The 12,425-nt window shown below is 39.1% G+C and overlaps 1 protein-coding gene across 1 annotated transcript in view; it reads right to left on the bottom strand.

Annotated features, from left to right (window-relative positions):
- NEK11 (NIMA related kinase 11) overlaps window positions 1-12,396 on the bottom strand; it is a 289,042-nt gene extending 276,646 nt beyond the window's left edge. The window contains 2 exon segments of the mRNA XM_057545576.1: window positions 9,408-9,676; window positions 12,220-12,396. Of these exon segments, the coding sequence (XP_057401559.1) occupies window positions 9,408-9,625 (218 nt within the window). The 5' untranslated portion in view covers window positions 9,626-9,676; window positions 12,220-12,396.
- Window positions 12,397-12,425: the final 29 nt, after the last annotated feature.

The raw sequence follows: 12,425 nt of genomic DNA, 5'->3' as shown, positions 1-12,425 counted from the left end.
GACCTAAATGTAAGAGCAGACACTATAAAGCTCTTAGAGGAAAACATAGGAAGAACACTCTTTGACATAAATCACAGCAATATCTTTTTTGATCCACCTCCTAGAGTAATGGAAATAAAAACAAAAATAAATAAATGGGACCTAATGAAACTTCAAAGCTTTTGCACAGCAAAGGAAACCATACACAAGACGAAAAGACAACCCTCAGAATGGGAGAAAATATTTGCAAACGAATCAACGGACAAAGGATTAATCGCCAAAATATATAAACAGCTCAGTTAGCTCAATATTAAAGAAACAACCCAATCCAAAAATGGGCAGAAGACCTAAATAGACATTTCTCCAAAGAAGACATACAGATGGCCAAGAAGCACATGAAAAGCTGCTCAACATCACTAATTATTAGAGAAATGCAAATCAAAACTACAATGAGGTATCACCTCCCACCAGTTAGAATGCACATCATCAGAAAATCTACAAACAACAAATGCTGGAGAGTGTGTGGAGAAAAGGGAACCCTCTTGCACTGTTGGTGGGAATGTAAATTGATACAGCCACTATGGAGAACAGTATGCAGGTTCCTTAAAAAACTAAAAATAGATTTACCATATGACCCAGCAATCCCACTACTGGGCATATACCCAGAGAAAACCGTAATTCAAAAAGACACATGCACCCGAATGTTCATTGCAGCACTATTTACAATAGCCAGGTCATGGAAGCAACCTAAATGCCCATCAACAGACGAATGGATAAAGAAGTTGTGGTACGTATATACAACGGAATATTACTCAGCCATAAAAAGGAACGAAATTGAGTCATTTGTTAAGAAGTGGATGGATCTAGAGACTGTCATACAGAGTGAAGTAAGTCAGAAAGAGAAAAACAAATATCGTATATTAACGCATGTGTGTGGAACCTAGAAAAATGGTACAGATGAGCCGGTTTGCAGGGCAGAAGTTGAGACACAGACGTAGAGGACAGACATATGGACACCAAGGGGGGAAAACTGCGGTGGGGTGGGGATGGTGGTGTGCTGAATTGGGCGATTGGGATTGACATGTATACACTGATGTGTATAAAACTGATGACTAGAGGGATTAACCAAGATGGCGGAGTAGAAGGACGTGCACTCACTCCCTCTTGCGAGAGCTCCAGAATCACAACTGGCTGCTGGACAATCATTGACAGGAAGACCCTGGACTTCACCAAGGAGGATACCCCATGTCCAAGGACAGAGGAGAAGCCACAGTGAGACGGTAGGAGGGGCGCAATCAGAGTAAAATCAAATCCCATAACTGCTGGGTGGGTGACTCACAGACTGGTGAACACTTATACCACAGAAGTCCACCCACTGGAGTGAAGGTTCTGAGCCCCACGTCAGGCTTCCCAACCTGGGGGTCCGGCAACGGGAGGAGGAATTCCTAGAGAATCAGACTTTGAAGTCTAGTGGGAATTGATTGCAGGACTGTGACAGGACTGGGGGAAACAGAGACCCCACTCTTGGAGGGCACACACAAAGTAATGTGTGCATCAGGACCCAGGGGAAGGAGCAGTGACCCTGGGGGAGACTGAACCAGACGTACCTGCTGGTGTTGGGGGGTCTCCTGCCGAGGCAAGTGGTGGCTCTGTTTCACCGTGGGGATAAGGACACTGGCAGCAGAGGTCCTGGGAAGTTCTCCTTGGCGTGAGCCCTCCCAGAGTCTGCCATTAACCCCACCAAAGAGCACGGGTAGGCTCCAGTGTTGGGTTGCCTCAGGCAAAACAACCAACAGGGAGGGAACCCAGCCCCACCCATCAACAGTCAAGTGGATTAAAGTTTTACTGAGCTCTGACAGCCACAGCAACAGGGAGGGAACCCAGCCCCACCCATCAACAGTCAAGTGGATTAAGGTTTTACTGAGCTCTGACCACCACAGCAACAGTCAGCTCTACCCACCACCAGAGCCTCCCATCAAGCCTCTTAGATAGCCTCAACCACCAGAGGGCAGACAACAGAAGCAAGAAAAACTACAATCCTGCAGCCTGTGGTCCAAAAACCACAGTTACAGAAAGACAGAGAAGATGAAAAGGCAGAGGGCTATGTACCAGATGAAGGAACAAGAAAAAACCCCAGAAAAACAACTAAATGAAGTGGAGATAGGCAACCTTCCAGAAAAAGAATTCAGAATAATGATAGTGAAGATGATCCAGGACCTCGGAATAAGAATGGAGGCAAAGATTGAGAAGATGCAAGAAATGATTAACAAAGACCTAGAAGAATTAAAGAACAAACAAACAGAGATGACCAATACAATAACTGAAATGAAAACTACACTAGAAGGAATCAATAGCAGAATAACTGAGGCAGAAGAACGGATAAGTGACCTGGAAGACAGAATGGTGGAATTCACTGCTGCAGAACAGACTAAAGAAAAAAGAATGAAAAGAAATGAAGACAGCCTAAGAGACCTCTGGGACAACATTAAACGCAACAACATTCGCATTATAGGGGTCCCAGAAGGAGAAGAGAGAGAGAAAGGACCAGAGAAAATATTTGAAGAGATTATAGTCGAAAACTTCCCTAACATGGGAAAGGAAATAGCCACCCAAGTCCAGGAAGCGCAGAGAGTCCCATACAGAATAAACCCAAGGAGAAACACGCCGAGACACATAGTAATCAAAGTGGCAAAAATTAAAGACAAAGAAAAATTACTGAAAGCAGCAAGGGAAAAACGACAAATACAATACAAGGGAACTCCCATAAGGTTAACAGCTGATTTCTCAGCAGAAACTCTGCAAGCCAGAAGGGAGTGGCATGATATACTTAAAGTGATGAAAGGGAAGAACCTACAACCAAGATTACTCTACCCGGCAAGGATCTCATTCAGATTCGATGGAGAAATCAAAAGCTTTACAGACAAGCAAAAGCTAAGAGAATTCAGCACCACCAAACCAGCTCTACAACAAATGCTAAAGGAACTTCTCTAAGTGGGAAACACAAGAGAAGAAAAGGACCTACAAAAACAAACCCAAAACAATTAAGAAAATGGTCATAGGAACATACATATCGATAATTACCTTAAATGTGAATGGATTAAATGCCCCAACCAAAAGACATAGACTGGCTGAATGGATACAAAAACAAGACCCATATATATGCTGTCTACAAGAGACCCACTTCAGACCTAGGGACACATACAGACTGAAAGTGAGGGGATGGAAAAAGATATTCCATGCAAATGGAAATCAAAAGAAAGCTGGAGTAGCTATACTCATATCAGAAAAAATAGACTTTAAAATAAAGAATGTTACAAGAGACAAGGAAGGACACTACATAATGATCCAGGGATCAATCCAAGAAGAAGATATAACAATTATAAATATATATGCACCCAACATAGGAGCACCTCAATACATAAGGCAACTGCTAACAGCTATAAAAGAGGAAATCGACAGTAACACAATAATAGTGGGGGACTTTAACACCTCACTTACACCAATGGACAGATCATCCAAAATGAAAATAAATAAGGAAACACAAGCTTTAAATGACACAATAGACCAGATAGATTTAATTGATATATATAGGACATTCCATCCAAAAACGGCAGATTACACGTTCTTCTCAAGTGCGCACGGAACATTCTCCAGGATAGATCACATCTTGGGTCACAAATCAAGCCTCAGTAAATTTAAGAAAATTGAAATCATATCAAGCATCTTTTCTGACCACAACGCTATGAGATTAGAAATGAATTACAGGGAAAAAAACGTAAAAAAGACAAACACATGGAGGCTAAACAATACGTTACTAAATAACCAAGAGATCACTGAAGAAATCAAACAGGAAATAAAAAAATACCTAGAGACAAATGACAATGAAAACACGACGACCCAAAACCTATGGGATGCAGCAAAAGCGGTTCTAAGAGGGAAGTTTATAGCTATACAAGCCTACCTAAAGAAACAAGAAAAATCTCAAGTAAACAATCTAACCTTACACCTAAAGAAACTAGAGAAAGAAGAACAAACAAAACCCAAAGTTAGCAGAAGGAAAGAAATCATAAAGACCAGAGCAGAAATAAATGAAATAGAAACAAAGAAAACAATAGCAAAGATCAATAAAACTAAAAGTTGGTTCTTTGAGAAGATAAACAAAATTGATAAGCCATTAGCCAGACTCATCAAGAAAAAGAGGGAGAGGACTCAAATCAATAAAATCAGAAACGAAAAAGGAGAAGTTACAACAGACACCGCAGAAATACAAAACATCCTAAGAGACTACTACAAGCAACTTTATGCCAATAAAATGGACAACCTGGAAGAAATGGACAAATTCTTAGAAAGGTATAACCTTCCAAGACTGAATAAGGAAGAAACAGAAAATATCAACAGACCAATCACAAGTAATGAAATTGAAACTGTGATTAAAAATCTTCCAACAAACAAAAGTCCAGGACCAGATGGCTTCACAGGTGAATTCTATCAAACATTTAGAGAAGAGCTAACACCCATCCTTCTCAAACTCTTCCAAAAAATTGCAGAAGAAGGAACACTCCCAAACTCATTCTATGAGGCCACCATCACCCTGATACCAAAACCAGACAAAGACACTACAAAAAAAGAAAATTACAGACCAATATCACTGATGAATATAGATGCAAAAATCCTCAACAAAATACTAGCAAACAGAATCCAACAACACATTAAAAGGATCATACACCACGATCAAGTGGGATTTATCCCAGGGATGCAAGGATTCTTCAATAGACGCAAATCAATCAATGTGATACACCATATTAACAAATTGAAGAATAAAAACCATATGATCATCTCAATAGATGCAGAAAAAGCTTTTGACAAAATTCAACACCCATTTCTGATAAAAACTCTCCAGAAAGTGGGCATAGAGGGAACCTACCTCAACATAATAAAGGCCATATATGACAAACCCACAGCAAACATCATTCTCAATGGTGAAAAACTGAAAGCATTTCCTCTAAGATCAGGAACGAGACAAGGATGTCCACTCTCACCACTATTATTCAACATAGTTCTGGAAGTCCTAGCCACGGCAATCAGAGAAGAAAAAGAAATAAAAGGAATACAAATTGGAAAAGAAGAAGTAAAACTGTCACTGTTTGCGGATGACATGATACTATACATAGAGAATCCTAAAACTGCCACCAGAAAACTGCTAGAGCTGATTAATGAATATGGTAAAGTTGCAGGTTACAAAATTAATGCACAGAAATCTCTTGCATTCCTATACACTAATGATGAAAAATCTGAAAGAGAAATTATGGAAACACTCCCATTTACCATTGCAACAAAAAAAATAAAATACCTAGGAATAAACCTACCTAGGGAGACAAAAGACCTGTATGCAGAAAACTATAAGACACTGATGAAAGAAATTAAAGATGATACAAATAGATGGAGAGATATACCATGTTCTTGGATTGGAAGAATCAACATTGTGAAAATGAGTATACTACCCAAAGCAATCTACAGATTCAATGCAATCCCTATCAAATTACCAATGGCATTTTTTACGGAGCTAGAACAAATCATCTTAAAATTTGTATGGAGACACAAAAGACCCCGAATAGCCAAAGCAGTCTTGAGGCAAAAAAATGGAGCTGGAGGAATCAGACTCCCTGACTTCAGACTATACTACAAAGCTACAGTAATCAAGACAATATGGTACTGGCACAAAAACAGAAACATAGATCAATGGAACAAGATAGAAAGCCCAGAGATTAACCCACGCACCTATGGTCAACTAATCTATGACAAAGAAGGCAAAGATATACAATGGAGAAAAGACAGTCTCTTCAATAAGTGGTGCTGGGAAAACTGGACAGCTACATGTAAAAGAATGAAATTAGAATACTCCCTAACACCATACACAAAAATAAACTCAAAATGGATTCGAGACCTAAATATAAGACTGGACACTATAAAACTCTTAGAGGAAAACATAGGAAGAACACTCTTTGACATAAATCACAGCAAGATCTTTTTTGATCCACCTCCTAGAGTAATGGAAATAAAAACAAAAATAAACAAGTGGGACCTAATGAAACTACAAAGCTTTTGCACAGCAAAGGAAACCATAAACAAGACAAAAAGACAACCCTCAGAATGGGAGAAAATATTTGCAAATGAATCAACGGACAAAGGATTAATCTCCAAAATATATAAACAGCTCATTCAGCTCAATATCAAAGAAACAAACACCCCAATCCAAAAATGGGCAGAAGACCTAAATAGACATTTCTCCAAAGAAGACATACAGACAGCCACGAAGCACATGAAAAGATGCTCAACATCACTAATTATTAGAGAAATGCAAATCAAAACTACAATGAGGTATCACCTCACTCCTGTTAGAATGGGCATCATCAGAAAATCTACAAACAACAAATGCTGGAGAGGGTGTGGAGAAAAGGGAACCCTCTTGCACTGTTGGTGGGAATGTAAATTGATACAGCCACTATGGAGAACAATATGGAGGTTCCTTAAAAAACTAAAAATAGAATTACCATATGACCCAGCAATCCCACTACTGGGCATATACCCAGAGAAAACCGTAATTCAAAAGGACACATGCACCCGAATGTTCATTGCAGCACTATTTACAATAGCCAGGTCATGGAAGCAACCTAAATGCCCATCAACAGACGAATGGATAAAGAAGTTGTGGTACATATATACAATGGAATATTACTCAGCCATAAAAAGGAACGAAATTGAGTCATTTGTTGAAACGTGGATGGATCTAGAGACTGTCATACAGAGTGAAGTAAGTCAGAAAGAGAAAAACAAATATCGTATATTAATGCATGTATGTGGAACCTAGAAAAATGGTACAGATGAGCCAGTTTGCAGGGCAGAAGTTGAGACACAGATGTAGAGAATGGACATATGGACACCAAGGGGGGAAAACTGCGGTGAGGTGGGGATGGTGGTGTGCTGAATTGGGCGATTGGGATTGACATGTATACACTGATGTGTATAAAACTGATGCCTAATAAGAACCTGCAGTATAAAAAAACAAACAAAACAACTAATACTAAACTTTCATTGGGTTATTTGTATGGAAATATGTTAATATAAATGTTTCAGACATTACATGAAATTTCTAAAAATGTTATATTTGTATTTGTATGGAAATATGTATGGAAATATGTTAATATAAATGTTTCAGACATTACATGAAATTTCTAAAAATCTTATATTTGTATTTGTATGGAAATATGTATGGAAATATGTTAATATAAATGTTTCAGACATTACAGGAAACTTCTAAAAATCTTATATGTTCTGGTATAAGGTTATAAGTAATAATCCTAGTTATTACTTTAAAATGTATATCTCAGAAATAACTAATTTTCTTGTCAACTGCATTATTATGAACTTTCATCAAATCTTTAACCATGGTCATTTTTAAGTCTTCTGTCATTTACAGACAGTTCTGGGTGTACTCTGATGATTTTGCAAGTATGTTCCTATAAAAGGGTTTCATCTTCAAGAAATTCATGGAAAAGACTCTGACAAGTACAGGTTTCTGGTAACTGACTGTACTGCTGAACTGAATGAATAAGCATTTTCAGAACTCTAATGAAAAACTGATGAACTCATAAAAGTGCTAACAAAAGATCAAGATGAAAAAAAAAAATTAATTACATGGGACTGAGTGAACTGATGAGGATGAGTATAATTTTTGTGACTTTCTGTCTGAATTAAAAAAAAAAAATCCCACAAGGACTCAGAGGCAAAGAATATACAAATCAATTTTCACTGCAAAGTAAAGGAGCTGTTACAGTGGAGGATTACTGGACTGAATGTCAATATTATGACATAGTATGAGTGTGTTTCATGTTTGGTAATTGCAATCATTGTTGCTTTTGTTGTGGTCATCCATGTACAATGCTTGGTGTCAGTCTATTTATCTCTTGTAAAAATAAAATACAGTGTGTGTGTGTGGAAAAAAAAAAAAATTAAATTAAAATTTAAAAAAAAAAAAACAAAAAAAAACTGATGACTAATAAGAACCTGCAGTATGAAAAAACAAACAAACAAAACAACTAATACTAAAGTTTCATGGGGTTATTTGTATGGAAATATGTTAATATAAATGTTTCAGACATTACATGAAATTTCTAAAAATCTTATATGTTCTGGTATAATGTTATAAGTCATATTTCTAGTTATTACTTTAAAATGTACATCTCAGAAATCACTAAATTTCTTTGTCAATTGCATTATTATGAACTTTCATCAAATCTTTAACCATGGTCATTTCTAAGTCTTTTGTCATTTACAGACAGTTCTGGGTGTACTCTGATGCTTTTGCAAATATGTTCATATAAAAGGGTTTCATCTTCAAGGAATTCATGGAAAAGACTGACAAGTACAGGTTTCTGGTAACTGACTGTACTGTTGAACTGAATGAATAAGCATGTTCAGAACTCTAATGAAAAACTGATGAACTCATAAAAGTGCTAACAAAAGATCAAGATGAAAAAAAAAAATTAATTACATGGGACTGAGTGAACTGATGAGGATGATTACAATTTTTGTGACTTTCTGTTTGAATTAAAAAAAAAAATCCCACAAGGACTCAGAGGCAAAGAATATACAAATCAATTTTCACTGCAAAGTAAAGGAGCTGTTACAGTGGCAGATTACTGGACTGAATGTCAATATTATAACATAGTATGAGTGTGTTTCGTGTTTGGTAAGTGCAATCATTGTTGCTTTTGTTGTGGTCATCCATTTACAATGCTCGGTGTCAGTCTATTTATCTCTTGTAAAAATAAAATACAGTGAGTGTGTGTGGAAAAAAAAAAAAAGAAAAAAATCAAAGGAAAGGAAGTAACAAGAGGGTCATCAATATAAGATAATTTTAGATGGGAGCCCCTGTTTGGTTTAAATGTCTAATTTGAGGGCTGTATGACTACAGACTTTGAAAACCTCCTCCATGGGAAAAAGCCAAGCAAAGTCAATACCGTATTTCCTTCAGTACACTCTATTCACCTCAAATGTGAATTACCATCGATTTGCATTTCCTAACATTTCTAAAAATGCAGTCATTATAAACAATTCTTATTTTCTCATTCAAGTCCCAGTCAAGTGGAAGCAAGGCTGTAATTGAGACTTTGGTACGCATAAAAATCTTACTTTCACATAATCTACCCCATTTCCCTACTCTAGGTCACTTGGGTACTTCACTCACCTGCTGAAATGCCTTTAAAAATCTCATCTGAAGACATCATTCAAGGAGATTTTCTATTTCTTACTAAATTCTTACCTTAATGCAAAAAGCAAAGTAAACATTACTCCGTGCATTTAATCAGCTAAGAGCTGCACACACACAGCAGCCAACTCAAGGTTTGCATGAAGTATTTTTTACTTACAATTCCTCTCCTTGTTTGGCATTCTTGTCTGACACTAGATAGACAGTTCCAAAAGTTCCACTGCCAAGTTTCTGTTGAAGCATGTTTCTTCTTGCGATCAAGGGCTTTGGACATGTGGAAGCAGCTATTGATCCACTCACACACTTAGCAGCCTCTCGGAATTTCAGCATTGCTCCAAACAAGAGAGAACTGTTTGTTTGCTTATCGAAACTCAACATGCAAGTCTCCTAGGAGATGGTCAAATGCATCCAAGTAGCATCAGTCAATGCCTTAAAGAGGAAAATTCCAGTGGTCAGGTCTAACGGGTGCTGAACTATTCCTAACAAAGAGTGTAAGTTTCTGACAGTGATACCTGTACCTTGATTGGTGGACTGAACAACCCAATATTGGTTAACTTTAATTGAGAAAATGTTAAAAGGTAGAGATACTGCAGATTCCAATAGAAGGCAGTCTTCCACAAAAACAGAGCCTTCCCTCAGGCATCTAAATTTGGCAGAACTGAGTAACAGTCAAATTTCCCCAGAGTTCTGAGATGTATATATGTTTTCCAATCAATAATCTGTTTAAGACTTTATACTCCCCACCTACTTTTTAAAAAACATCCAAGTATTAGAACTTTATAATTTCCTAAAATCTACATATCTGCATCAAGCTTTACGTATTCTTTCTTCCCACCTTATGTCTATTTTGATTAATAAATGGTGAGTTAGGATTAAACCAGAAATTAGCATATTGCTGGTTTCTTTCGATTTTTTTTTTCTGTAGACTTTAAACCATGATATTTGCATTTATCAGATGTGAAGAGGGATATGGATTCGAAATGAATTTTTTCCCATCCTAAGCAAATTCTGATCCAGTTTCTGAAGTTTTTTATTATGCACACTGTGTATAGAGTAATCTCCCTGGATTGGAAACAAGATGTGTCACAAATGCAGTTCAAATCTAAAATTGTATTTTAATGTTAGCTGAACATAAATTTGTTATAGGTAAATCTGTAATTTCTCAAAAAGCTATAAATGTACAGTGGAATTATGAAAGGCAGGACTGTTTCATATGAGTATGTGCATGGTAAAATCACTTTTATTTCATCAAAATGTAAAATGTTTTGTTAGTAATTATGAAAAGTGGGTTTTATTTTAAATCTGTAAGAAAAACATGATTTTAATAACTAATGAGAACAGACTGTGTAGTACAGGGAACTCTATTCAATGCTCTGTGGTGGCCTAAATGGGAAGGAAGAGGGGATATATGTACACGTGTGGCTGATTCACTTTGCTGTACAGCAGAAACTAACACAACATTGTAAAGCAACTATACTCCAACAAAAAAAAAAAAAAGGAAAGAAAACATGATTTTAAATTGAGGACTGTGCTCTGGAGTCAGGTCAGTCCATATTCAACAATTCCAAAGCTATAAGACAAAAACCTATTGTGCATAATGACAAAACAAGATGCTATCTGTGTACTTTGGGGTACATGGCCAGCGGGCTTCATCATGGTGGTGGCCAATTACAAATATCCTTGGAACAGAACATAAACAAGGAAATGTCTATTTACAGCATTTCCCTTCTTGAAATAATGTATTAATCAGTTAAGTTTCACCTAATGCCAGTGAGAAGGAAAACTAGTAATCAGAGAAGGAAGGAAGGAAGGGAGGGAGGGAGAAACCAAATCACCTAAGTGGCTATGTGATCACGACAATACTAAAACATCAGCATTGGGCTGAAACTTCAGAGCTGGGGCCCATACCTCAAAATGCCTGAATTATGTGGGATTATCAAGATTACAGAAAATATTAGTGAAATCTACTGCTGAAAAAACAACTGGAGAGCAGGGCTCTCAATGTGTCTTTGTGTGCTTCCTCTGATCACATAAAAGTGATGCTTTCTGGCCAAATTAAGCTGTTAAGAAAAAAGTATGGACTCATAGCCTTTTCAACTGTAAAGGACCCTTTCAGTAATCCTCCTTACTGGAGATAAAGGTCCCTGTCTAGGGAAGGTCAGAATAGTTCTGAGAAGTCCAATTTCCCAGGGGCTCTCATTTGTAAATGAGTGTTTAAGCCCAGCAGTGTCTAAGCAATGTGGCCAGGCTACAGAGTACCTCGGGACTAGGCTCCCTCTGGCCCAGCCTCCCAGTCGCAGCCCGGCCGCCCCCTCCCCAGACCACTCAGTCTCCTCTGTGCGACCACAGAGCTACCCGAGAACTGGTAAGCGTCCACTCGCCCCCACCTCACAGAGGTTGTGAAGGAACCTGAGCGCAAGGAACAAGCCTTATCTCTGTGTCCTCGGTGCCTGGCACACAGTAGGTTTTCAGTAAACTCTGTTAGGGCAGATAAGCGTCCAGCAGACAAGCTTTCTGCCCAAGCGGGGCGGGGGGGAGGAGGGTGTGTGGTGGGAAAGGGAGAGACGGTTCACAAAGCTGCACGTTGACCCTTAGGGGTGGAACTGTGTGGCTGGGGGCACAGACAGGGAAGGGCAGTGTTTACCAGTCTCCTCCTAGGTAACAACAAACAAGAGGAAGCAGATCTGACACCGGATTCTGCTAAAGTAGGTTTACCTTAAAGGTAAACCTTAACCCTAAGGTTAAAAGAATAATTCCTTGCCTCAAGTATTTTAAATATACATTTTCGCAAAGCGGGCTAACACAAACGGAGGAGGCACAAGCCACACATCCTCCCGGGACGGGAGCAGGTCCGGGAGGTTAAGAGCCGAGGGAAGTGAGGAGACGCGGGCTTGGAGGCCCGGAGAGGCAGCCCTGAAACCATCACCTTCCCGGCGCCGGGAGCCCGCGAGCCCCGAGGAGCCTCCGCGTACCTTTCCGGGTGAAGGGCGAGGGGCGGCGGCGCCGCGCGCGCCCAAGGGCCAGCCAGTAACCGGGACGCCGGAAGAGCCGCCTCACATTCTTGCAGCGGCGCCAGCGAAACTCCGGACCTAGGTTGCGGGGGCCGTTGCCAGGGAGACAGCACGGGGAGTGCCGGGAAATCGAGCGCGGCCGCTGGGCGCCGTTGCCAGGGAGACGG

This window comes from Balaenoptera acutorostrata, chromosome 4, assembly GCF_949987535.1.
Source record: "Balaenoptera acutorostrata chromosome 4, mBalAcu1.1, whole genome shotgun sequence".
NCBI lineage: Eukaryota > Metazoa > Chordata > Mammalia > Artiodactyla > Balaenopteridae > Balaenoptera > Balaenoptera acutorostrata.
Note: the sequence above shows the minus strand (reverse complement) of the source record. Positions and strands in the feature narration are given on the sequence as shown.